We start from the raw sequence: 27,360 nt of genomic DNA, 5'->3' as shown, positions 1-27,360 counted from the left end.
CTCCTGCCGATTTTAAAGGCACAGTCACGAGGAGAATAACAGGAGCTAAAAGAGAGGACTACTAATGGCGAGTTAGATAAAATATTTGACAACCTTGAAGTCTTCACAATAAACAAACTTCGGAAACTGGGGCACTGGGCTGGCCAAGTTCAACGTATGGACGACACTCAGTTACCTGAAAGAGTATTCGAACGGAAAACAAAAGGACAGAGTGCAGAGGGAAAATCCCGAAAACGCTGGGCACATTCTATTGACAAAGATGAATCGGACTTCGAAGTCCAGAAAGCATCATGAAAGAAATCATGCTCGCATTAGAATTGAAAGTGGAATTATCATTACGAATGAGTATACATGGTGACCATTACTTCCTAAATGGGATATTGTGCATCCATCACGCTTACGCATCATCGTTTCCGGTTTGAAGAAATGTGCTTCAGCTTTCTCATAGTCGCCACAAAAGCCTTCATTGCTCTTCCACTGTTCTATACCAGGCGCTTCTAGGACGATTAGCTCGTCGTCCACTCTGTGATAGTGGATTTCATCGTATGGAATACAGGAAAAGACACCAACCTACTCTCTATAGCATAGTACTAAGTTCGCTTTTTCGCGTGAAATCTCATATAAAACCTGTCAAAAATTTCGCATTTGTGAAATAATTTCGCACCGTGGTACTAAGTTTTCCGCACGAAAAAATTTCGACCAAATTAGCTAAGACACAATTATCCACAGAAATCTACACACAATTGTCAAATTTCCGTGCGAAAACAATGCACCTACACATTATTTTCGCGCGAAAATATGACAGATAGGCAGATGATAAACTGACTGACCAACAGTCTATAAAATTCTATTGTGTTTGGCTATTGTAAGTGGACGGACCTAATTTAGCAAGCACTGCACTATATAACAAAATAGCATCTTCCAAATCAGAATCAGAGTCTGAATCGATAAACATTTTTTGTATTTAGTGGAACACTGCTATTTTCTTTAAAATTGAAAATCTCCACTGTCACTGTTACAAATCTCCACTGTCAATTTTCCACAGCGAAAAAATTTCGTTCGAAAATATTTTTTCGTGCGAAAAACTTAGTACTACGCTTATCCGCGAAACTTTCGAGATGTTCTTTGTATAGTTGACAGAAGCCCCTATGGTGGTTAAGCATAGAAGTGATGAAACAAATAATTGTATTGAAAGTAGAGTAAGAGTTATGATTCCAGCAAAAGACGACTTAACTAAATATTAAATTTTTATTTTATTTTTAGCGTTATGAGATTATTTTTTTTATATTTCAAATGTCTACTCAATACTGTTTGATACCATAAATAACTCGTAAAAATTGATGACATGTTTGTTACCTTTCCTTGCATATAAACTGAAATTATAACCTTTTTCAAAGGTGGCTCTAATAAATTGGTCACCCATTACTAATCATGATAAAAGGATTACAAAAGCGAAAGGAAACAAGCACAGGAACGAGAAAAAAAATCCACTTAGCTTAAACAAAAGAACACTTCAATCAATAGTAAAAAATATTCCTGCCGAAATGAACCATAAGCACGACGTATCATTGAAGACTGTTAATAAACCACGATTCAATTTGACGAAAATTTTGGCGGAGATATAAAAATTTGCTTGAGCCTAATGTGGTTTGAATGCTTGGAGTTATGGTTCCCTCCTTCATTCTTACTATATCAGATCGTAGTTATTTCTTTCCAGGTCCAGGCCATTTCTTTCTAGGTCCCTACACCATGTTTGAATCACCGTACCCTCATCTTAAAGCCCATATTGTTCATAAGTTATACTATTAATTTGCAATATTCAGAACTTAAAACCTGTATATGGGATGCCAACAGTTGGGCCAGAAATCCTCTACACAAACTTATACTTGAAATGCGTTTTCGAGCACATATGATTCTTATACTATCTATAATTGCTCAGACAAGCTGATAAAATAAATGCTCAATGGTAATTCAGAAAACAGAAAAAAAATTGGCTTTTTAAAAGTGAACAAATCCAACAAAGAAGTTATCATTTTAATATAAGCATGAGAATGAAAGTTCGTTAGTTATGAGATTACTTATCATTGTTAGTCGGTAGTTGAAAAGGACCTTAGATCCCTAGAAAATCTACGATTCATCTTATTAGTTGCACAATTAATTTCAACCTTATCCCCAGCATTGTTATCATCATCCTTGCTAACCTCTAATCCTGAGCACTCAGTATCGTTCAAACTCTCATCGATACTGTTAATTTCCCGATTAAAAAAACCTTTACGAACAAATTTCATACTATCATTTGCAAGTGGAATACTTGTGGTAGGCGAAACAGCACGTGAAGTTGTAGTACTGAAGCTATTCATACTGTTTTTGGTAGTAGTAGTATTGGTTATATTATTATTGGTAGTATTAATATTAGAAGTGATAGTGATAGCATTAGCTTCGATATTATTCGTGCTTTTGCTACTATTATCATCAGCTGATGAACTCAGAAAATCACTTAGTGTCGATGTTGTTTTTACCTTATTTCGTACGAGCGATGGATGCTTTTCGACTATCTTATTCCAATCACGTGGTAGCGCCCATGAATGTGGACTTTTCGAGTAGTAAATTAGTCGTTCGTATTCGTGAACGATACGAGCTAAAGTAGAATATTATAATAATGTAAGAGAGAAAAATGTGTTAACATCTTATTTTATAGCATTCATAGAAGAGAAATTAAAAACATGTAACAGTAAATATATTAAACAATTTCAAATCCAAATACAATATGCCGTGAAATCCGGATGAAGAAAAAAAGCGAAACAAAACATGGATATTTTTAGGAAAAATATAGTGAAACTTCCCTTAACAAGTCGAGATAGCGGAATCTGGGCGCTCTGCACGATTTTTCACTCGTACATAGCTAAGAATTCAAAACATTCTGTAGTGACCGCGGCTGCGCGACGGGAGCGGAAGCTCATTCGGCTCTTTCTTAATTAATTTGCTCCAACAATGCATTTAATAGTGTGCAATTGCCTTAATGTTCGCCGCAGATTGCACATTATTGAATGAGTCATCATGTGATGAAAGGATGATCACAAACGACCCTTCTTCCAAGAAGGTTGTGTATTTTCCATAGTAATTATAAAATAATTAGGATCATGGGTCATAGGGAAATGTGTTATGTATTTTTCCCTATCTACTCATTAGACATAGACAATCCTATTTAAGGGATTAGAATGTAAGAAACAAGCCAGTTGTTTGAGTACCTCCAGTCTGTATAGTCTGCCCCTCTGCAACGAATAATAAAAATAACGTTACTAAATAACAAAGGAGTATCATTAACGTTAACTAATGCATTCGGGCGAATTGATCTTGACAAGAGGCGAATGATTTGCCGCATCCGCAGGCGCATGCGCATGTTGCCGCAACATTGCCTAGCGAGTGAGAGAGGCGATGTAGCGGGAAGTGAAGCGGTGCAGTGAAAAAGAACGGAGAGTTGTGCTTGGTCTTTGTTGGAGGAGAGAACGAAAGAAGGAGTTTTGGAATCGAAGGCAGAAGACAAAGAAGTTTTTGAATCGAAGGCAGAGGAAAGAGAAGTTTTTGGATCGAAGGAAGGAAATAGGAAGTTTTGGGATCGAAGGCAGAAGGAAATAGTAAGTTTTGGGAGCGACGGACAAAGGAAGTGAAGTTTTACAGAAGAAAGGGTTGAACGCCGGCTTCAAAGAGTGCATGAGTATATTTCCGCGGAACGGTGCTGGTAACTAGATTACATATTAACTGCATGTACTTGCAGAGGGTCGTGAGCGTAGTGGAGTGATTTGCCAGTTGCGTTGTGATTCCGTAAGATACTTAAAACTTCACCTCGTCTACTTATAGCGGAACCGCCAGAACAGTTTGTGGGAATAACTGGTTCGATACGTTATTTTATGGATGAGCGGAACTTTCGCTGAGTGAATTCAGTGATTTTGCAAATGTTTGACGGGGTCCATTCCAGGACTATTCGTGGACTTGCTAGCACTCCCTCCTTGATGTGAACGGGGTGCAAGTTGAACACTCCCAGAAAACAAACGAAAATCTTGTATAAATTGAGTTTTCCCACCTACATTTTGACCAGGACGGAATTCCAAACTCAACTTACAAAATCTCTCGTCCTGTCCTGTTGGAGTCGTGCGTAGGTTGGTAATTCACTTCTTTTTGCACAATAAGTTCGAGCTTTCAATTGGAGGACGCACGCAGATCTGGTTTTTGCAGTACTGTCCTCCCCAGTCATTTCAGTTCCCTGTACTGAGGCTTGGAATTTTGATATCTGGATGAACATTCAGTAAAAGTGTTTCGTGTACTTCCTGGCGTCAGGACGACTTCAGTGTGCTGCTGTTCATCTGCATCACATAAAACTAAGGTTACTAGAATAAGAACATAATGTAGAAAGGCGTCCAAGCAATTACTTAAAAATAGAGAGTAAGCAACTTTGAACAAAGTAAACCAGCATCAATCCGAGCTCGGAGTGACACCTGGGTAAGTCATTGTTTTTTTTATTTTCTTTTTTTTCTATGATTTTATTTCTTATTGTTTATTTTTATTTTCATTTTTTTTGGTTATAATTAATGTAATGAAGTTTGCTTGAACAACGAACAATGGTGCTTGACTAATCAAATCGTAGTTTGAGGACTTCCTCCCTTTCGTTGCTCCTTACTCCCGCGGAATTTCTATAAGGGACATCCTCAAAGTGAATAACTGGCCTGAGGATGTCGAGGAAGGGTGGGAACCTCAGAGGCCGCGCCTCATACAACATCTAAGGCGGAAGAGACAGCAATTGAGACGGTGATCCGTCGTGGATCTTCCCCTCCTTGATCGCGGCACTCGGGTCCGGAGATTTTCGGCTCCACGCGCGCGGTCGAGCCGGTTTTTTTTTTTTCTCTCTTTTCTATTTTCCAATTTAGTTCGCGTTCTGTTTTTCATTCGATAGGCCGTCGCGAAATCCTAATTAGTGTCGAGTTTAGAATCCGTTGCGGACCCACACATCGGAATAGACACGTTGGTTTTTAGTAATGAAGCGTGAGGGATCAAAGCGCTCAAAGGACCCCCCCCCCACATTCCCGAGCCTGGCTAGCACAGAGGCGTGCAAGAACGTGTCGACCGAGCACTTTGATAGAGCTTCAATCTTTGTGAGCGGACCTTCACGGTCAATTTAGCCAATTTGTTTAGATTTTTGGGATAGCTCTGCCCTCTAGGTCGTTATCGGCCACTCAGGATGATCGACCTGATCTCCTATTTCCGCTCTTAGCATTACAATTCCGTCATATTTTGCCAAACTTCAGGGCACACATACACATTCTAAATAAACATTGTCTATTACCGCATTGATCAATTGATCTAACCCAACCTAATTGGTAACTACCCGTAAGCGTTATTGCACATGCATATACATACACATGTCTCTCTCGAGTAATTGATACCGATAAGCAAATAACTAACAAAAAAAAAAAAAAACGAAAACCAAAACGTGCCCATGTGCCGCTGTGAAAAAACTTTACGCTCACTCTTCTTATGCATGGGGAGTCCCCCTTCTAGCCTAATACAAAATGGCGCCACTCGCTGCATGTATGCATGTAGAGAGGCACACACACCACATGTTCTCACCAAATTTCGTGACTATCAGTTTAGCCGTTTTCGAGTAAATTGAGTGTGACAGACTGACAGACAGACCTCCCGGTTCCGGAACTAGTGCTAATCAGCAAAAGAAGGAAAGACACAACCGTGAAAATTAAAGTTGGTGAACAAACAATTTATTCCCAAGAGTCGCTTAAATATTTGGGAGTAATGATTGATAAAAGGCTCAACTTTAAAAAACACATTGAGTGCGCTGCAGCTAAAGCGCCTTCCATCGCTGTAATGATCTCGAGGATACTACCGATCATTGGTGGACCAAGACAAAGTCGACGTCGTCTTATTTCAAGGGTAGTTAGTTCCGTGCTAATCTACGCAGCTCCAGTTTGGGCAACCGTTCTGGAAAACAAATCAAACTGCGGAAAACTAGGAATGACGTATCGACCAAGTGCACTCCGGGTATGCAGTGCTTATCAAACAACATCAGGAGAAACAGCATATGTACTGGCAGGGACAATCCCCATAGACATCTTGGCGGATGAAGGTCGACTTCTCTACGACAAAATGTATGCAATCGGGGAGTCTATTGTACTTCGACGGCAACTAGCACGGCGGGAATCCATCGCAGAATGGCAAAAGAGATGGGACGAGGCCCAAACTGGCCGTTGGACCTACCGTATCATTCTACACATTCGAAGGTGGATTGAAAGGAGCCACGGGGAACTAAGCTACGAACTAACACAGTTTTTAAGTGGACAGAGGTTATCGGGCTTATCTACATCGATTTGGACACGACGGGTCACTATGTTGTGATAACGTGGCATGTTGTATTTCAGTGCCCAAGGTTTACAACACACCGAACCAGGCTGGAGGCTATCGCAGGCAGGCACTTAACACCTGAAAATATAGTGGAGTTTATGTTGGGATCAACGGAGGTGTGTAATCATGTGGTATTGAGCCGAAAATAATTCTTCAACAGCTAAGGCATGCAAACAAAGCAAGAAAGGGATCAAATAATAATGAGCCACAGTTACGAACTGATCCAGCCCCGCGATGCAATGCTTATAGCGGTCCCGTGGAGAGAGTGGAAGAAGAAGGTGGTTTTAGTGAGTAGCAGTCTCACATAACTGCATGGCAGGAGCCAGCAGTAGGTTTTGAACCTTTCCACCTTCCAACGATGAAAAAAAAGACCTCTCGGTTCCGGAGGAGGCCACGATGGTGGTTTATGCCGATGATATAGCATTGGTTGTAGCCACAAAGCATCTAGAGGATGCTGAGTTATACTCTTGCGATGCAATCAGTGCTGTTAAGGCCTGGTTAGAGCGCTGGGCTAGCACTTACGGAGAAATAACCGGAAGCGGTCCTCATCACTAAACGCCGGAAGTGAAATTACGCCCGAATTAGAATCGGCAATCACATCGTCACTTTCAAGCTGACCATCAAATATTTGGGAGTGATGATAGATACAAGGTTGAGTTTTAAAAAGCACGTGCAATATGCTTGTGACACGGGGTCCACGGCGAGTTTGGCTCTATGGCTACTTATGTAGTGCCCGCGGCTTCGCGACGTGAGCGGAATCCCATTCGCCTTTTTCTGAATTAATTTGCTCAAATGCATTGTATAATGTGGAATTGCCTTAACTTGCGTCGCAGATTGCACATTATTGAATGTATTAGGGCGAATTGAGCTTGACAGAGGAGTATGATTTGTCGCATCCGTAGGCGCATGCGCATGTTGCTACAATATGAACTCTCGGGGTTCAAAGCGAGCGTAACGAGTTTTGGATTTGATGAGCAACAAGCGGCAGGACGAAAAGCGAAAGAAACCAGAGTCTGCCAAGAGAACGTGATTAACGAACGACAAAACATTTGTCAAAGAAGAGCTTGCTTTCCTGTCGCTGATGGGAATTGCTTCAGATTCTCGCTGGAAAAATGGTGGAGTTTTAGTTTCTCTGTTTCTCGCTGGAAAAATCTCGTCGTTGTTCCAAAGTTTTGTGGTATATTATTATTAGGTGTACAAATAAGTTTCCGCGGTTTTTTATAAAAAATTAGGAATTTATTGTGAAGGAACAGTACATTACGTTTTATTTAAAGTATTTTCCATCATTTGCCACTACTTTTCCCCATCTTTCTGGCAACATTCGGATACCCCGTCGAAAAAACTCTTCATCTTTTGACGCTATCCACAAATCTACCCAATTTTTGGTGTCTTCATATGATGTGAAGCGCTGCTCAGACAGACCATGTGCCATCGACCGGAACAGGTGATAATCGGAAGGGGCTAAGTCTGGTGAATACGGCGGGTGGGGTAAAACTTCCCAGTTGAGTGTTTCCAAGTATGTTTTTACCGGCGCCGCAACATGTGGACGAGCATCATCGTGTAAAAGAATAATTTTGTCGTGTCTGGAGTAGTAATGGGCGCGTTTTTCCTTAAGTGCCCGACTCAATCTCATCAATTGTGTTCGGTAGAGAGCTCCAGTAATGGTTTCGCTTGGTTTCAGCAATTCATAATACACGACACCAAGCTGATCCCACCAAATACACAGCATAAGTTTTTTTCCATGAATATTCGGCTTAGCTGTCGATGTTGATGGTTCGCCGGGCTTAACCCATGACTTTCTCTTCTTTGGATTATCGTAGTGAATCCATTTTTCGTCACCAGTGACTATATGATGCAAAAAACTCTTTTTTTTATTCCTGGCAAGCAGCATTTCACTCATGCATAATCGGCGTTCAACGTCTCTCGGCTTTAGTTCATATGGAACCCAATTTCCTTGTTTTTGAATCATTCCTAACGATTTTAAACGATGTGAAATTGCTTGTTGAGTCACTTGTAATGTAAGTGCAAGTTCTTTTTGCGTTTGGGACGAATCTTCCTCCAATAGTACTTCTAATTCCATGTCTTCGTACACTTTCGGCCTTCCACTGCGTTCTTTGTCCTTCACGTAAAACTCACCGTTCTTAAACTTTTGAAACCATTCCTGACAACTTCTCTCACTTAAAGCAGCTTCACCATATGCTTCTAGAAGCAATCGATGCGCCTCAGCTGCAGATTTTTTCAAATTAAAGAAGTAAATCAAAAGTTCCCGCAAATGATGCTTATTCGGCACAAAACTTGACATTTTTGCACGAAAAAAATTACGTGATGCTGATACGGAATCACTAGTACTTTAAGGTTATGGTGTTGCCGGATGACGAAACTTGGGATATTACGTTTTACATCTGACAATTTCTCCATAACCTTCTGGTGGGGCAATCTTTTGACAAACCGCGAAAACTTATTTGTACACCTAATATATTTCTACATATATTTCCTTTTTGAGATACAAGTAATCTTCCTCATGAAAACCAATATCTTCTTGAAACTGAATTGATATAACATAGCGATAAAATGAATACCATTTAATTTTTTCTTTACTTTGAGGATTTCCTCCTTTTCTCCTCTTCCCTGCCCGCGCAAAACCTTATTAAGGACATCTTTCAAATAATGTCCTGCGGATTCTGTAGATTATCCGTGATATCTCGCGTTTCCGATGTCGTAGGGTAAAAATTCTTGTATGTCTTGAATCTGGGTCGCCTCCGCTTTCGAACGAGATACTTACGACCCGGGGTTCGTGCAAATTTTCAATTTTCCTCGATTTTCAACAGGCCCTTCGGCGATATCTCGCGTTTTCGACGTCGTAGGATAAAAAGTCTTGCATGTCCTTAATCTGGGTCCCTTCCCCTTTCAAACGAGACATCGCCCGCAAAAATCCAACAATTTTCTATTTGTCCATTTTAACGACCCCGGGTTCGTGGAAATTTTCAATTTCCCTGGATTTTCAACAAGCCCTCTGGCGGTGGATTATCCACGATATTTCGCGTTTCCGACGTCGTAGGCTAAAAATTCTTGCATGTCACCTCCCCTCTCGAAAGAGACATTGCCCACAGAAATCCAACAATTTTAAATTTTTGCCCATTTTTACGACTCGGGGTTCGTGAAAGTTTTTAATTTTCCTCGATTTTCAAGAGGCCTTTCGGCGGTCGATTATCTACGATATTTCGCATTCCCGCAGTCTTCGCTTAAAAATTGGCACTGGCTTCCAGAAACGGATACCGAATCTCTGATGGAACTTTAAAATCGAAGTACAAATGAGGGAGAAGGTCCTAGAAGTTCGATTCAGTTAGGCTCCTCCTCAAGGGTCTAATTAAAATAAACCAATCGTATGTAGTGCATATTATTATCGAATTCCTAATCGATAGACTTTTCTGCTGCAATCCAAATGGAAAGCTGACCACTCCTATGAAGACGCGGACGATATTAAATATAGCTCACGATCTGCACGAACGAAGCAATTTCGGATATTAAGGCGTGTTTGAAAAATGTCTGTCTATCGTTGAGAATATAAAACGGCAATAGTACTTATCATTTGGCGCAGAGATGGCATGTTTAAAAAGATCAAAGTTCACACACAAACCATCTCATCGCAGGTTCCCTCAAGTACTTACGGGTAATGATCGTTCAAAAAATTTAATTTCAAACCCCATCATGATTATTTCAAAGGTGGTTAGCTCAATGCTATTATATGCGAATTCGTGACGTGATACCATTTGTCAGCCACGCGGGGATATAGAAAATAGAAATACTTTTCGTGGGTAAGAACCCCATTGACAGAAATCAATGGTAACATTTGAACCTTTTCCCCTTCCGTACAAAGAAGAGAGAGATCGGACGGTACCAGTGGCGATTAAGGAGAAGTTTCACTGTATAATAATTCAATAGCTAAATTAATTTTAAAGTTCCGCAAACGCTTTTGGAGTTGAAATTGTCATATTAAAGGTGTTAACGAATTTAGTAAATATGTGTACAATTTTCCATATAAACAATCAACATTCACAACAGAGAACTTACCTTCAGCTTTGTTGGTACCAGCCGCTTCCGATCCTTTATTACCATTGTTTCCAATACCATCGGGAGCACTATCCTTACGTGAGAAGTGGCTACGCCTGGATCTGGCCAGGCCATTAAGCTGCGTTGTGGGTTGAGCTGTAAAAGAATTCGTAATTTAAATTCATGAGATTAATCTTGATTGAAGGAATAGAAAACATTGAAATCGGAGCGGATTATTATTAATTTTTTAATATTTCAACGGGAATTGCTCAAATAAACTAAAGCTTAAATGTGAAGAGAATAAACCTGTTTTCTATCACCTCAGTTGGAATAAAGGCTTTATATATTGGAAATAAGAATTTCAATTTTGGAATGAGAAAATTAGTAAAAAATATCCAGTAAAATTCTCCAAGGGGAGAGGGGAACCAGTATCCCGATTTTTTGGGATAACGCGAAAAAATACGAGGTTTAGTGTATTGAAATTGATGTGGCCCTAACTGATACCAAAATGTGACATGAAATTCAAATGCTTTCATATTTGCATACGACTCTACCAACATAAAATAACTGAGAAAATTCTGAAAAGACTTACCACTTGGTTCAACAATGAAGACGTCATCATCTCCTTCTGGAATATTACTATTGGCAATTCCATGACTTGCCATGTAATTCAATCCAATGCCACTATCTGCAAATGGAGACGACACTAGTGGATGAGCAGACGGAATAAATGGAGCTGAAAGTGGTGTCGTGGGTGTTGTTGATGAGCTTAACAACGTCGACGAACCGTCAAATGCAGCTCCAGCTTCAAAGGAAGCTAAAAATTCGTTGCTACTGAAATAGTCGTCCAATACTAATTTCGCTACCTAAATGGGAATTCAAAGGGGAGAATTAAAAAAAATGTTTTACAAATATAAAGTGATGACATGACAAAATCCATGAAAAATGCAACTTACCCTAACTAATTCACAATTATCTCCTGTAATTTTTATTAAATGCTGTCCAACATTTACTGTATATTTATATTCGCCAAGTGAAGCATCGTTCGTTGAATACGAATGTGATAACAATTGATTATTACCAGGCGTACGTACTAATCTACCACTAGGACCTGTTGCCATCATAACGCCACCATAATTACTACCTACATAATTAGGTTGATTCGTCATACCGACAAGACCACCCATCATAGCACCAATACTATTTCGATTATTCGCTCTCGGTACAGCTTCATCCGATGCAGATGAGGCTAGAGAACTGCATGAACCACCACCGCCGCCTGCGGCACCACCTTGAGTTGCACCACCAAATGCTGATGATTCAAGACGTACAGGTGAAGCATTGCGACGTATTGTGTCCTCAATTAAATGTTTCGCGTAACTGTAATGAAACGATTCAAAGTATAATTTTCATTAATGCATAATAAAGGGATCTTAAACTGGAAATTGACATGAAAAAAAAGAAAGAAACCTACAATGTACGCTACAGACAAACAACAACAGAAGTGGCTAGATCTCCCATTAATGTCTTCGAGTGATGAAGGTTAAATGTGCGTATAGGGTATAACGAAACTGGCTATGGGAAAAATTCCAAGATGATAGACGAAAGTTACAGTGCCAGCTCCGGAGTGTTTACAGGGTGAGCAAATGAGCTTTCGGTTGCCAATATCTGTAAACTTTAATACCTCGATGATGAATTAATTGGCTACCGTGATACCGTGGCCCTTGTCACTACCAAAAACAAATTAACATTGTCTGGAAGGCAGAGTGCTGGCCGGCACAAGGTGATAAGCCACCTAAATAACAACGGCAATAAACTTGAGCGACCGTTGTTTCGCAAAGCGGGGCACCAGTGGCAAAGTATTATGAATTGGAACTCAGTAGTCTATGAAAAAAGGTGCCTGAAAAATGTGGATGGAGAAAAGCAAATGGAGAGTTGTAGTTGCGATAAAAGGTCATAATTGATTTTAATTTGAAGTCTTTACAAGATTTGAGTGCCGACGATGGCATTTTCAAGAGGCACAACTGTTGAGAAAATTTGGAAATATCGATTTATTTTTACAACTTGAGTTGTTATTACTCGGGCTAGTCGAAAGAGGGTCGCATAGCTCGAAGAAAAGCTTCAGTAGCTCCACAGATATCTTTCGAAGAAGGTACATTTTACGGATCTGGAGTAGCCGATTAACAGTAGATTTCACGATTCATAACCATGAAATCAGGAACGTACAACTTGAATCGTATTTTTCACGGAACTTCATTTTCAAATTTGCTGCAGTTATAACTCGAAGAGCCAGTTTTCCAACAAAAAATGTAATATTGACATACGGAAAATCGAATTCTTGCGGTCAATTTTACAAGGTTTTGAAAACTTTAGAGCCAGGATCACGTTACGGACAGTACTTTCTAGTTTATTGAACTTGTTGGTCTTTTTTTTACTTTCGAGCCTTAGGAGACAACGAATAACTTGCTGAATTTTATGTACTTATTATATATTCACAGATATATGCTTAAAACGTCAACAGGTTTCAATATAGTAGTTTTCTTGAAAAAAATAAAATAAAAAAACAAGTTCTTCAGTGGTGCCTCCTGTGTTAAAAAAAAATAACTCCCTGAATAGGAAAACCAGAATTACAATTGGTTGCCATTCACCTTTTAGTAGGGTATAACTCGTCAATCACACCTAAGCGTCATGGTTCGTGGTGACCTGAAATGCCCATCAGCTCTCCCCACGACTTCGCGAGACGCTCGCACTCGTCCTGCACTTTTCTGCACCAAGTGCCCTTGGGGCGACCCACTCGTATAATATCTAGATGCGGCTCATAATTCAACTAGTAGAAGCGACAATCGTACCTTCTGAGGGGGCATTCTTGCTAGAGCACTGACCTTAATCGCCAGATAAAATAGCAATTTTCAATTTATCAGACAACAATCATTTCAACATCATCATTCCAAAACCGCAATAAAAAGCGAAATTCAATGTGGACATTTTTCTAGTTAGCCATTGCCTACAGTTTTCGATTTAGAATCTGGCTTAAATCAAACGAACTTTTGTATAACTCCGCGACTATATTTCCTGACTCTACCGATTAATGAAAAACGTTGTAGAAAATTCATGGGCTGATTATGGTTTCACAATCAAATAACAATATTTCCATACTTTATACAGTGGTTTAGGCAACCATGTCTAATGCATGTCTCAACGAGAACGCGTGGTTCGAATGGCAAAGAGTTGTAAATTTTGAAAAATCCTCCCAGCGTTACCTGGGGAAAGCGATCATTTAATCAAATAACTTTAATTTTTTTATTTCAGATGATCCAGCACCGACTTATGAGGGGCACCGCAATTCTACTTTTTTCCGAGAATAATTGCTACCATTGCCTTATTTCTTCATGAAAATTTTACACAATATTCTTCAAATGCCATACTTCGATGTGTCATTAATTTGGATAACTAGACTTTGACTGCGTCGTCGAAAAAAATTCACAAAATTCTGGCTTTTTTGTACAAATTAACAATAGCTAGCATAGATAGCATTGGAATAGACGTCGATTATCAGCTAGGACTTCACTCTAGAATATAAATATTTGCTTGAGAAAATAGAGTAAGCTCTGTGCAAATAATAGCTTTCAAAAGCAAAAGTTGTGCTTTTCTTCTTCAAAATTTTGCTCTACCAATTTTCTTAAAGAAAATTAATCTCCCGTTTGACCGTGATAGAATCTTGTTAACATCATTCCATCCTAATTACGCAATTAGTGGTAGGGTCTGGAAATGTAAGTTATAAGAACGAAAAAAACACTGAATTTCGCAAAATAAAACGGAAATTTATTTTCGACGGACAAAATGACAACGGGCACTTTGATGAATGAAAATTAAAAGATGTTGATGATGAAATTTTATGGAGACGGGAAATCATTGCACATGTTCGACCACGATGGAAGTTGTGCAACCAAAATAAGGGCTGGTGTTAGTACCGTGTCTGGAAAGCAGTGCATTGGGGTACGCCCATTTAGTTGCCACCACGTAGCAGCGGCTGTTATAACACAGCTGTTTATGGCTTTCCATATCCCAACGGGAACCAGGGGCAGAACTTCCTTAAAGATTCATTTCGGATTAATGATAATGGATCTTAATGGAATCACTGAACGAATGATCTTTCCTTCAAAATTCCTCTATGGGAAGCTTGGTGGAAGCAAACACGCGCAATAAATTCATGTTTGCTCTTTTAAAAAATGATGAGCAAATAAGTAGATGCATTCAAGATCTGTTTCCTGTTGGGATTGATAGAAATCCATGTAGGCAACATAGACATACCGACACGCCAATCCATCAACCACATGAGTCACGAGCCGCGTACCGCTGGATTTACTCCTCCTGTATATAGTCTTCAAGTGTGATTCAAGTGTTTTTACCCTTGAAAAGGTGAGAGCTGCGATACTGTCCTTTGAACATTTCAAAGCACCTGGCATGGATGGCATCTATCCGGCAATGCTAAAGGAGGGTATGGAGCATTTAGAGCGACCTCTAAGAAATATTTTTCGAGGATGTCTTGCTCTGGGCTACGTGCCTTCTTCTTGGCAACAGGTTAAGGTAGTTTTCATACCGAAACCTGGGAAAGATGACTATTCTAATCCAAAGAACTTCAGACAGATCAGCTTGACTTCATTCTTGCTGAAAGGTTTGGAGAGACTGGTGGAGCGTCACATTCGTGGAAAGGCACTTAGGTCACACCCACTTAGTGAAAACCAACATGCTTACCAACGTGGAAAGTCTGCTCTTCATTCTTTGGTCACAAAGATAGAGGATGCAACTTTGAATGGTGAGTACGCGATGGGGGTGTTTGTGGACATTGAAGGGGCTTTTGACTGTGCGCCTTTTCAAAAACTTTGTGATGCCGCCAGAGCGCATGGTGTTGATGATGCTTTAATTAAGTGGATCCATGCTATGCTAACGCAAAGATTGCTGTGCGCTGAGGTAGGGGTCGATCGCTACCTGACTACGGAGGCAACGAAGGGCTGCCCCCAAGGAGGTGTGCTTTCGCCGCTTCTGTGGAGTATGCTGATCGACTCACTGCTATGCGAACTGCAAAATTTGCCAATACACGCTCAAGCTTATGCTGATGACGTGGCTGTACTTGCTGTTGATCGGGATCTTGGAACGGTGTGTAGGAATATACAGCGTGCCGTTGATTTGATAGACAGCTGGTGCCTTAGACATGGTTTGTCCGTTAATCCAAATAAAACCACAATGGTTTTATTCACAAAAAGGAGAAAACTGGATGGACTTTGCCTCCCTGAGATGAGGGGTACTACCCTTCAACTCTCCAAAGAAGTGAAATACCTGGGGGTTACTCTAGATAAAAAACTTCTTTGGAACAAACATGTAGAGGTAAAGATGAAACGAGCTCTCACAGCTTATGGGCTGTGCAGACGGACCTTTGCCTCGACATGGGGACTCAGACCTCATGTGGTAATGTGGATATACGTTGCCATCATTAGGCCGATGTTCGTATATGCATCCGTAGTGTGGTGGGTTAAAGTGAGACAAAAAGGTTTTCACCGTAAACTAGCTGCACTGCAAAGAACTGTTTGTCTGGGTATCACTGGTGCCATGAGCACGACATCTGGCGCAGCTCTGAATGCACTACTCAATTTGCAACCCCTGGATATATTTATTCAAAGCACTGCAATGAGAGCAGCCCATAGGCTAATTCGATTAGATCTATGGGAAAACAACGGATGTGGGGGGCACAGAGCATTGGAAGAGTTGCTGGGAGGACTGAATCCAGTTCTTACAATGCCTTCCGATTCTCGTGTCCCCATACATCTGTTTGGTAGAAGATATCATATATAGTTACCCTGAAGCGTAGAGAGGACTGGGAAGACCCAGAGGAATGCGTGGAGGGATATACGGAAGTCTTCTACACGGATGGCTCAAAAACAGAAGAGGGTTCTGGAGCCGGAGTCTACCTCTCGAATAAAAACGAGAAGTGGGCTTTTCCTTTGGGACAATATGCAACGGTTTTTCAAGCCGAAGTTTATGCGATCCTAAGGGTGGCAAACTGGGTGATTGACGAGCGGTTGAAGGGCAGGCGCATCGCAATCTGCAGTGACAGTCAAGCTGCACTGAGGGCATTGAGCAGTCCTTTGATCACCTCGAAAATCGTTCAGGAATGCAGAAACCGTTTGAATTCTATGTCTAGATTCAATACGGTGGAACTACTCTGGGTACCTGGTCACTGTGGCATAGAAGGAAATGAAATCTCGGACGCTTTAGCGAAAGAGGGGTCAATCTCCCCTATGCCGGGACCGGAGCCAGCAATTGGGGTATCAGTAGCATTGGCTAAATCTGTTTTCAAAAACTGGAAACAGGTTTCCCATAATGACAGGTGGCAGAGCCTTAATGCTGCTCGACACACCAAACTTTTCCTGCCAGAACCCAACATACGTACCGCAAAGTTTATCCTGTCGAAAAGCAGGAGGACTTGCAGGTGTATTGTGGGCATTCTGACAGGCCATAATTCACTAGCTGGGCATATGTTCAGAATAGGAATTACCGAAGATGATACGTGTCCCTCCTGTAATGAGGAAGCGGAATCCACGGAGCATTTCCTATGTGAATGCCCCGCCTATGGACGTATCAGGCATCTTTGGTGCCGATGTTCTCCAATTACGACGGGTAGCATCACATCCACTAACGGAAATCCTACGACACGTTAACGAATCCGGAATATTCCGTTAGACGGGGGACGCGAGTACAATGGGCCAACACGGCCTGAGTGCTCAGAAGCTGTAGCTTCTCCCCACCACACACACACACACACACACAAGTGTTTTCATTCACTTTTTTTATGAAAATGTTCGTTTTACTGAAACTATGTATTTCTTTTAATAACATTATGGATGGTATTTCTGCAGCAGCATTACTTATTTTAGAAAGAACTCCTTACAAGCGCCTTAAGGTATCTTTGTAAACCATTTCTCTTAAATATTTTCACAAAAAGTGGTCCAGCAGATTTAAATAGGACGAATTTCCAGGACATAGTGCCAGCCCATTGATTAAGAAAAGATATAACGTCGCTGAAATTAGGTAAAAACCCTCCACTCTAATGAAACTACAACTTGCTCCATCTGTAAAGTGGCACATTTTGTAATAAATCGAGGGCGCATTCCGAAAAAAATTATGTACACCCTTCACATGTCAATCGGTTTGGGAGAATATAAGACCCCGTAAGTTGGCCTCAAATAATTCCTGCCCAAGGTTTTTAATTCCATCGGTTTTATATAGGCCTCACGATTTAATTCACCGGTGGTGACTATTCTTCTTTTCCTTTAACGTTTGTCCCGATCAGAAGCGGGGTCGGCACGTCGTGATTACTTTGATCGTTTCCCATCGACTTCGAAATTCAAACCAATCTTGGAAAGTGATTCCTCGAGGACACCTCTTTCACATTTTTTCCGCGATCGCGAATATCCTCATTTCGGGTGTAATCGAGGCGTGTTACGCCACTAGTCCAACGCAACATCGTCATCTCTATCACCGCAAGATGCCGTTCATTGTCTTTTATAGTTGGCCAACACTCAGAACAATAGAGAGCGACAGGACGGACAACATTGCGATAAATTTCAGATTTGAGACGTTCGTTGATACGTCGATCACAAAGAACACCAGTTGTGAAGCGCCACTTCATCCAGGTTGCGTTAATGCGTGCAATTTCATACCGAAGTTCTCCATTGGCTGATAGCGTTGTCCCAAGATACTTAAATCGACCAGTTTTGGAAGCCCACTGCCACTGACAGTGATAGTACCTGTTTTTTGGGGTCGGTCGACAAAAATTCTATTTAATTCAGATTCAATCTGGGACAGCGCATGTGCAGTAATTTAAAGTCTCATCATGGATAAAAAAACATTCCCCAGTAATAAAATATGTTTAATGAAGTAACGATTTTCCCTAATTCGCTCTTACAGCAAATCGCGAAAATGTACTCCACTTTGGTTTAAAATGGTTGGAATAAACTTTCTTATATTTTATTGTTGAGATTACAGAAGACTTTCTGACTGTCGGGCTGTTGCTCTTAGACTACAACCTCTTTAGTCTCGCCAGTATCAATTTAAACTATAACCGAGTATCATTTACATGTCCTGTGGTCCAAAAAATCATAATAAAATTTTTGACCAAGGAAATGAATCCGACCAAAATGTTGCGGCACTTGCAGCATATCATGAGGAAAACACTTTGTCAAGAACCAGAGTGTTTGGATGGAATAGTTGATTCTCTGCAAGGAGAAGAAGTGGTATCACGATGGCCAACATCGATGCAGCCGAAACTTTTCGGAAGAAAATCTGTGAATAGCTGCAAGAAATGATTTGGAAGATCGTTTCCTTTTTTTGGCTAATAATTATATAAAGTAGATACAAATACAGTATTTCGGGGACCAACTACCCCCTTCCTTAGTGTTTTATCTTGTTTTTGGTTTCCCAAATGCTGCATTTGTATTTATTTTACATAATTATTAACTAATAGAGGAAACTATCTTCTAAATCAATCTTTTACTTAAACCTTTGGCTAACTAACCACCTTCTAATTCAAACCATACAAATAATGGTCGAAGAAGGAAGTATTCAAAACATAGTAACAGGTACTAAGATTCTGAAGAGTGACGGCTAGATAACTTCCATTTCTACTATCGGAGAAAGAAACACGGTATCCATTAATGAATTCGAACCAGAGAGTGAAAACTATTTGAGTGGTATCTTAACCTGCGACAAAACATAGTTTCACCACTATACGCCTGAGTGGAGATAAACCAACAAGAAGCGGAGAAACAGCAGCGAGGGTACACCAAGACGCGATTATCAGCCGGAAAAACCAACAGTTTTTTAATTAAGAAAGTGCTTTTCACGACAATTTGACCGAGGGCTTTTTTTACAAAAGCATTAAAAAAACGGAAAAGTATATAGAGAAGCAGATATATTTTTGTAATTTGTAATGAGTCCCGTTTATATTTGATACGCCTTTGTATTTTGACTCTCGCTTGCAGAATTTGCTCCTGTTTTACTACCAAAATGTACCTGTGCAATCTAATCACTATCAAGTTTCCCAGTCCTTGAAGGAAATTAGTTGGCAACGGATCGTAATAAAATGTGCAATGCGAAGCCAGGAGTTATTTCTACTGTAGAATAGGAATCCTTTCAAATCAAACAGCACAATAGGTACGCCTATACAACACTATTTTCGTGGCATAAGGAAGCTACGACGAAGATAAGTATACCGTATTCCTACCTATTCAGCATCAGGAACTGGATAAAAAAGTTTAAATTGGAAGTTGTAAGGTTCAAGTCGATCGTCTACCTTCGGGAATTTACTGAGAAGCGTCAAGAATCCTTTAGCAGCGGGGTAAAAAAGCGGTATCCACCGAAAAACGTGAAGCAATTGCAATAAGATATATATAAGACAGACTAAACACCTGATAACGACTAGATTCAATGAACACATCAAGGAATGGGAAATCTTGAGCTCTTGCGTCATGCAAACCGAATGACAAACGTGGACCCTTGGAAAAGTTTAGAAATTTTGAGAAAAAACGCGATGCGATTATTAAACACAGATTCGGGTAACTGTCTCTCGAAACTAACATGTGTTAAAAGAAAATTAAATTTGTATATACTTTGGTGGTCAAAGAGTAGTATAGGTCCCGGGGCGAAACGTGGATTGGTACCCACGATGGAGCATAAAACCTGGGAAATGCCTGCTGAACTAACACCAACAGCTCTACTACCAAACCCTATCTCCACCTTCACGTGGTCACCGCTGGGAGCTCTTTCTTTACGAAAAGCTGCAGACGGAGAAGGATGAAGGTGAGTCTCCCGCGCCTAAAAACGGGACAAATTGTACCAACTGGTCCTCCAGGTTGGGGGTTGGGTAGGGCTGACAGCCCTACACGAAAAACAACTTGTTACGAAGCCACAACAGGAGCCTCGGACAGGACGGATTTTAAAACGACGGACCCGACAACGAAATAACGATTTTCGCATTTTCTCATGGAACGTGCGCTCCCTGTACAGAGATGAAGCAGCTAGCCGATACCCTGTCCCAATATAGGACTGATATAACAGCGTTGCAAGAGATGCGATGGACAGGGACCGGTTTCCTGGAGAAGAGCCACTACACCATATATTATAGCGGTCATCCAGTAAACCATGTGCTCGGAGTAGGTTTCTTAGTCAGCCAAAAAATGAAACCTGCTGTTATCGGCTTTGAAAACATAAGCGAACGGCTATGCACTCTGCGCTTGCGAGGCAAGTTTAGAAATATAAGGCTCATAAACGTTCACGCCATACAGAGGAGACTGCAGAGTCGGAGAAGGATACCTTTTACGATGCAGTAGAACGAACCCTCGAAGCCTGTCCCAGATATGATATCAAAATCATACTTGGGGATTTTAACAGCCAAGTAGGGAAGAAGCCAGTATTCAGGCGATACGTTGGCTCCCATAGCTTACACGAAAAGACAAATGATAACGGACTGCGGACTATTCAATTAGCAGGGTCACACGAAATGGTTGTTGGAAGTACCTGGTTTGCGCGGAAAGCGGTTCACAAACATACGTGGGCCTCTCCAGACGGGACCACTTTCAACCAAATTGACCACGTGCTGATCGAACGCCGCCACCTCTCAGCCTTGATGAATGTCAGAAGGGGGCCAATATAGACTCGGATCACTATCTCGTTGGCATGGTGCTCCGAGCTCGAATAACAATACCACCTAGAATCCCCTCTGACAATCAGGTGAGAGTGAACACTGAAGCCATTCACAACACAACCCTCCGCGACACCTATAAGAGGGAAATGGATGCCGCAATAACCGCAGTCAACAGAGGACCTGGAGATGAGGCATCAACAAATGATCTTCACAATCACCTGAAGAACGTTATCATGGATACGGCCACAAACATACTTGGCCCCAGCCGCAAAAGGGGTCGGAACGGCTGGTTTGACGATGAATGTAAGCTAGCAACGGAACGGAAGAATGCCGCATACCGAGTAATGTTGCATTCTCAAAGAACGCGGGCACGCACAGAGACTTATCACGAACTCCGTCGAGCGGAGAAGCGACTTCACAGACGGAAAAAGGAAGCCTGAGAGCACCAACAAATCTGTGAACTAGAAAAGTACAGTGAGCAACCGCACCAGGCGCGCAAGTTTTACCAACAAGTCAGCAGGATGAAGCCTTATACACCTCGATGCTCATCCTGCCGAGACAAAGAGGGAAATCTGATTTCCGACAGAATGGGCATATTAGAGCGATGGGTTGAGTACTTTGATGAGCTACTGAACAACCAGAACATCGGCGAGTTGGAGGTCCCGCCAACTGAAGACGACGGACAAATACTGCCACCACCAAATATAGGAGAAATAGTCCGTGCAATTCATCGGCTAAAAAATCATAAGTAACCAGGAGCCGATGGAATTCCAGCCGAATTAGTTAAATATGGAGGCGACCAGTTACACAAAGTGGTTCATCAACTTGTGCTCAAGGTATGGGACAGCGAATCAATGTCTGACGATTGGCAACGAGGCATTATTTGTCTCATACATAAAAAGGGAGATATCACACAGTGCAGCAATTATAGAGGTATCACGTTGCTGAGTACCATCTATAAGATATTCTCCACTATCTTGCTAGGCCGGATAGCCCCATACGCCCAGAACATCATTGGCCCATACCAAAGAGGCTTCACTCCAGGCAAATCAGCAACAGATCAGATTTTCTCTCTGCGGCAAGCGATGGAAAAACTGTTCGAATATGGATAACAGTTGCACCATCTGTTCATCGACTTTAAAGCCGCCTATGATAGCATAGCCAGGGTAAAACTGTACACGGCCATGAGAAAATTCGGTATCCCGACGAAATTAATAAGACTGACTAGGCTGACCCTGACCAATGTGCGAGGCCAGATGAAAGCAGCAGGATCACTCTCAAGATCATTCAACATCAACAACGGTCTACGACAAGGGGATGCGCTATCATGCGTCCTCTTTAACCTGGCCCTCGAGAAAGTGATCCGTGATGCTGAGGTAAATGCAAGAGGTACGATCCTCTTCAAGTCCACCCAACTTCTGGCCTACGCTGACGATATCGACATGATGGGAAGAACCATCCGAGACGTACAAATTGCCTTCATCCAGATCGAGCATGCGGTGATTGGCGCGAGATCTTGGGCTGCACATCAATGAAGGCAGGACAAAGTACATGGTGACAACGTCAACACCGAAGACGAATCAACCAACAACATCAAACCGCACTGGTCAAACACGAAGAAGAATAAGGATAGGAGAATACAACTTTGAGACCGTTGACAATTTCTCCTATCTAGGGTCGAAAATCACAACCGATAACAACTACGATGATGAAATCCGCGCACGGTTGCTGTCAGCCAACCTAGCCTATTTCAGCTTACAAAAATTGTTCCGCTCGAAACGTCTCACCATAGGGTCAAAGCTCTTACTGTACAAGACTATGATCTTGCCAGTCCTCATGTATTCCTCGGAAACTTGGGTTCTTAGCAACAAAAATTGCTAACTCTTGGCCGCGTTCGAGAGAAGAATCCTCCGAAGAATTTTTGGCCCCCTACATGAGGATGGACGATTCCGCAGCCTACACAATAACGAAATCTATGAGCGATACCATGACCGTCCGGTTGTGGATAAAATCCGACTCAATAGGTTACGGTGGGCGGGTCACTTAATCCGTATGGATGAGGATGATCCCACCCGGAAAGTCTATAAGGGCAATATCTATGGTAGAAAAAGAAGACGAGGCAGACCCTGCCTAAGATGGAGCGATGGCGTAGGTCACGACGCCAGACAGCTTTTAGGGATATCGAATTGGTGGACCTCGGCGCAAAACCGGGATGTCTGGAGTTCTTTATTAAGGCAGGCCTAGACCGGATACCGGTTGTTGCGCCGTTGATGATGATGATGATACTTTGCCCGACTAGAAGAAGTTTCTATACACAAGTATTATTAAGAGCTCTATCAAGGAGTTCTACCCAATAGTCACTCGAAACCAAATCAATCAAATTGAATTCTAACGGAAATTTTACAAAATTAAATATCTTATATGTTAAAAATTATTTTACTCACTTAATTTTTTCTTCGTTGGGTCCAGTAATTTGAACAAGTCGTTCCTTAGCGCCTGGATTCACTGGGAACGAACAAAATCACCATTAGCACATCTTTTCAACTTCAAAGGAAAATATTTTCGTTACATTATCAAAGCAACATGTAGTTTAGAAATGGTATAAATTGAAAAAGATACAATTATTTAGCATGTATGCAAGACATTATTACATATAAGCTTTGCAGCATATTTCCATGTTTTGTTATAAGAACACAGGATATAAGTGATTAGTTTTCGTTGTGAGACTAGAAGAGGATGCACATGAATTCTCGGTATAAGTTAATGCACTCAGTTATTGAATAAAACGAAATACTATTCTTTCGAACAAGTTTAGTCAGAAAAACCAAATGTGCACGAAAGCTTATTATTTCAAATACAATTACATAAAATATGGAATTTACTAATTCAAAATGGAATAACAGATATCTCGACCATGCTTCCTATTGCGATCAACATCTATTATTAAAGTTTTTATATGTAATGAGATCTTTTGTACTTCGAAGCGGAACTTATAGCATATTTACTCTTTAGAATGATTCAAATTAATTTCATTACGATTACAATCCTTTTTATATATTGCCGAAAACTCACACTGGGACTCAAGTCTAATTAACGACGAAATAAGTATCAAAATATGTTATCGAGTTCATGCATTATTACCTGAATTAGTTAAATATTTATTATGAAATATGGAATATCATTCAAATAAAAATGTGAAACATCAATTAAATAAAGTGTCAATTCAAAATGCAAATATTTTTAATAAAAACATTAAACAATTTTAATTATGAAATTATTCACGGGGTGAAAACAAAAGATGCTGGATCGTGTGAATGTAACTTGCGATGGATGACCTTAAGATACTGTTATTAAATTGATTTTTTACTCTGAATAGGGATGGAGACAAAATCGTAGATGCAAAAAAATTAGAATAAAACATCGAAGATTATATAAACATTATGTGTGATTAGCACTCATGATATTTCTGAATTTGTGCATAATGCGCAATGTTTTTGTTTTTGTTTTTACCTCTCTGAAATGAAATAATTGTCTCACTCAACTCCTCAATCATGTGGACACGTCTTCCCTTAATTCCCATTACTTCAAAACAGTTGCAATAATATAACAATTAAAAGATAATTTTATACCAAATATGATGAAAGATGTAATATAACATTATCAAGATATCAAAAAATATTAATTGACACGTTACCGTCGACACCTTACCTTTTCCGGAGTCGGCATTTCGAATTACAACTTCATCTTTAGAGTAATTTTTACCAGGAATTTTGGTCGGCTTCGAAAATTTACCAGATGCTCGTATAACCTCTCCTGGACCGAGAATTTGTGTGGTCAGTGATGCCTGTCCCATCGATAATCCAGCCATCGATGTGGGGGAGGTGCTTATCAACGTTGATTGATCAATTAAACCTGCTGTTACATTCGAACCGTTATCAGGCTGTGAAATAAAAACACAATAACAAACAATGTCGGCCATTAAGAGGATCTTTATCAAGTCTCTACTACATTATAGTACAACAACTTCACATTTATTTTCCATGAAATTAAATAACACAAAAATATTTTATCGGAATTCCACAAACTTACAATTTCGTATGTTGTGTGAATAGCAGAAAGATAAAATTGCATGCGTGAGTTGTTGGATTTCACTCACCTCAACGTTATTTGCCTTTTGCTTGTAGTACATATTAATACCATCGTCTTGCCATGATTTCGCTCGTAATTCAATCAATTCAAGTAGATTCAAACGTGTCATAATATTTAAACGTTCATCTTGTGATGCATTGCGAAACGTCACGAAGGCACGATCCAAAGTATCCTTTGCAATAGTTTCCAACTGTGGACCATTTATTCGGAGATTCGATATGAGAATGGCCATTGACTCTGGATTACTTATACCCGATGCTAGAGTCATAGCGACCGTTTCCACTAGTTGAATTAACTCTTCTATTACCATATAATTTTTTAATTGATGGCTAGATCGCGATTTTAACGGTCGCGGCGCCTCGAGATTTTTAATTGTTTTCCCTATCTGGGACATTTTTCTATGGAATATTGGATACCTGGCCGTAGCACTTAATTTGAGATTACTCGTTTCGCTTTAGCCTCTTTTTTTTTTGTTTATTTTCTTTTTGTTGGTTCGTTCAGAGGCGAAAAAAATTAAAATGCTAGTGGGAAAAAACACGTGGAAAAAGAAGATCGCAGTGTGTACAAAAACGTAAAAAAGAATATTGCTTAAGACGTGAGTATATTGTAGTTGTCGTCCTCGCACCTCCCCCTGAAAATGAATGAGAAAAGTTATTCAATTGGGCCACGAAAGAAATACTTTCTTCTAGTGAAAAACAGATAAGTTTGTGTTGATTGACGACCACGGTAAATAAACTGTATAATATTGGGTTGGGGAAAAAGAAATGTCGTATTTTGTCAATAGATGGCGACACTTTACATATCTTGTGTTGTACTTATCGCATCGGGTCACACTATACAGCGATTTGAAGACGACAATCTGTGCTACAAGTGTCTCTTTGACAGTGCTGTGATCGTACGTTCCAGTCTCAAGTTATAGCGCGTCAAAGATGGAGTCCACCAAGCAAGAAATTGTTATCGGGCCTGCACAGCATGGATAATAACAAACTGGCTGAGCTGCTTAAAACCGAATATGGCATTACCTGTCTAGATGTAAAAAAGTTTGAACCATCGAAATCCCGCTACACCGAGCAAACGTTTTACATTTTATATTTTGAAAAAAGTACGATCAAGCTAGCGGATCTCCGTCGAATAAAATCAATTCAGCGTACAATTATCACTTGGAGTTATTATAGTAATGCACGAAGTGGCCCCACTCAATGTCACAACTGCCAGCTGTACGGCCACGGTAGCTCTAACTGTAATCTGCCTACTAAATGCCAAATTTGCAGCATTTCGCACAAAACAACTGATTGCCAGTATGCAAAACTCCAACCTGATCTAATTAGAACATTTCTAAAGTGTGCTAACTGTAATCTTCAGCATTTAGCAAGTGATCCTACTGGGCCAAAGCGTCAAGAGTATTTAAATGCTGTCAGGGGAGCCGCATCTAGACGAAATCATTCAAGTTACCGTCAGCCGACCAAAACCACAGCCGTCAATCATTTCAACAATGAAAGCTTTCCTCCTTTAAAGCTACATGGTAATTCGAATTTGCAGCAGAGTGCTTCGAAGTCGAACTTTGAACCCTCACGAACATCGTTTAGTCATGCAGTCAGGAACGGACTGCCTACGACCAATAGTAGAAATACAATTAATAATGCGAGTAACCTGTTTTCTCCAGAGCAAATGATAGAACTGTCAGCCGAGCTTATCACAAATCTTTCAGACTGCAAGTCTAGAACAGACCAATTTAATGTCATTGTAAACTTAGCTGCTAAGTTCCTTTACGGTCCATAAACTTAAAGTATAATAGTTCTATGGAACGCAAAAAACGTTAAAAATAAGTCCGATGAGCTTTTTGACTTTGTAATAAGTGATCATATTGATATTTTGTTATTAACAGAAACTTGGCTTAAGAGTAAAGATAAGTTCTTTCATCCTAGTTTTAAGACTTATAGGAATGATAGGCAAGATGTATGAGATGAGGCGGGGGGGTTGCCATAAGTTTAAGAAACAACATCAAGCATAAAATACTACCCGCGTTCAAAACTGAAATTCTTGAGACTATCGCT

General features: G+C 40.5%; 1 protein-coding gene across 7 annotated transcripts in view; it reads right to left on the bottom strand.

The window, feature by feature from the left end:
- Positions 1–27,360, bottom strand: part of LOC119656555 (eukaryotic translation initiation factor 4E-binding protein Mextli) — an 82,407-nt gene that overhangs the window by 32,701 nt on the left and 22,346 nt on the right. For 5 of the 7 annotated variants that reach the window (XR_005250063.1, XM_038062931.1, XM_038062952.1 and 2 more), the window contains exons 2-9: positions 25,314–25,937; positions 24,866–25,097; positions 24,668–24,739; positions 23,602–23,662; positions 11,415–11,838; positions 11,051–11,324; positions 10,480–10,614; positions 2,520–2,638 (exon numbers count right to left, since the gene is read on the bottom strand). Coding sequence is in view for 6 of the 7 variants with exons in the window: in XM_038062931.1 (XP_037918859.1) it covers positions 2,520–2,638; positions 10,480–10,614; positions 11,051–11,324; positions 11,415–11,838; positions 23,602–23,662; positions 24,668–24,739; positions 24,866–25,097; positions 25,314–25,700 (1,704 nt within the window). In the remaining variant the exon portion in view is untranslated. The remainder of the gene's footprint in view (positions 1–2,519; positions 2,639–10,479; positions 10,615–11,050; positions 11,325–11,414; positions 11,839–23,601; positions 23,663–24,667; positions 24,740–24,865; positions 25,098–25,313; positions 25,938–27,360) is intronic. The other 2 variants (XM_038062973.1, XM_038062965.1) reach the window with 2 other exon arrangements.

This window comes from Hermetia illucens, chromosome 1, assembly GCF_905115235.1.
Source record: "Hermetia illucens chromosome 1, iHerIll2.2.curated.20191125, whole genome shotgun sequence".
Classification (NCBI taxonomy): domain Eukaryota; kingdom Metazoa; phylum Arthropoda; class Insecta; order Diptera; family Stratiomyidae; genus Hermetia; species Hermetia illucens.
Note: the sequence above shows the minus strand (reverse complement) of the source record. Positions and strands in the feature narration are given on the sequence as shown.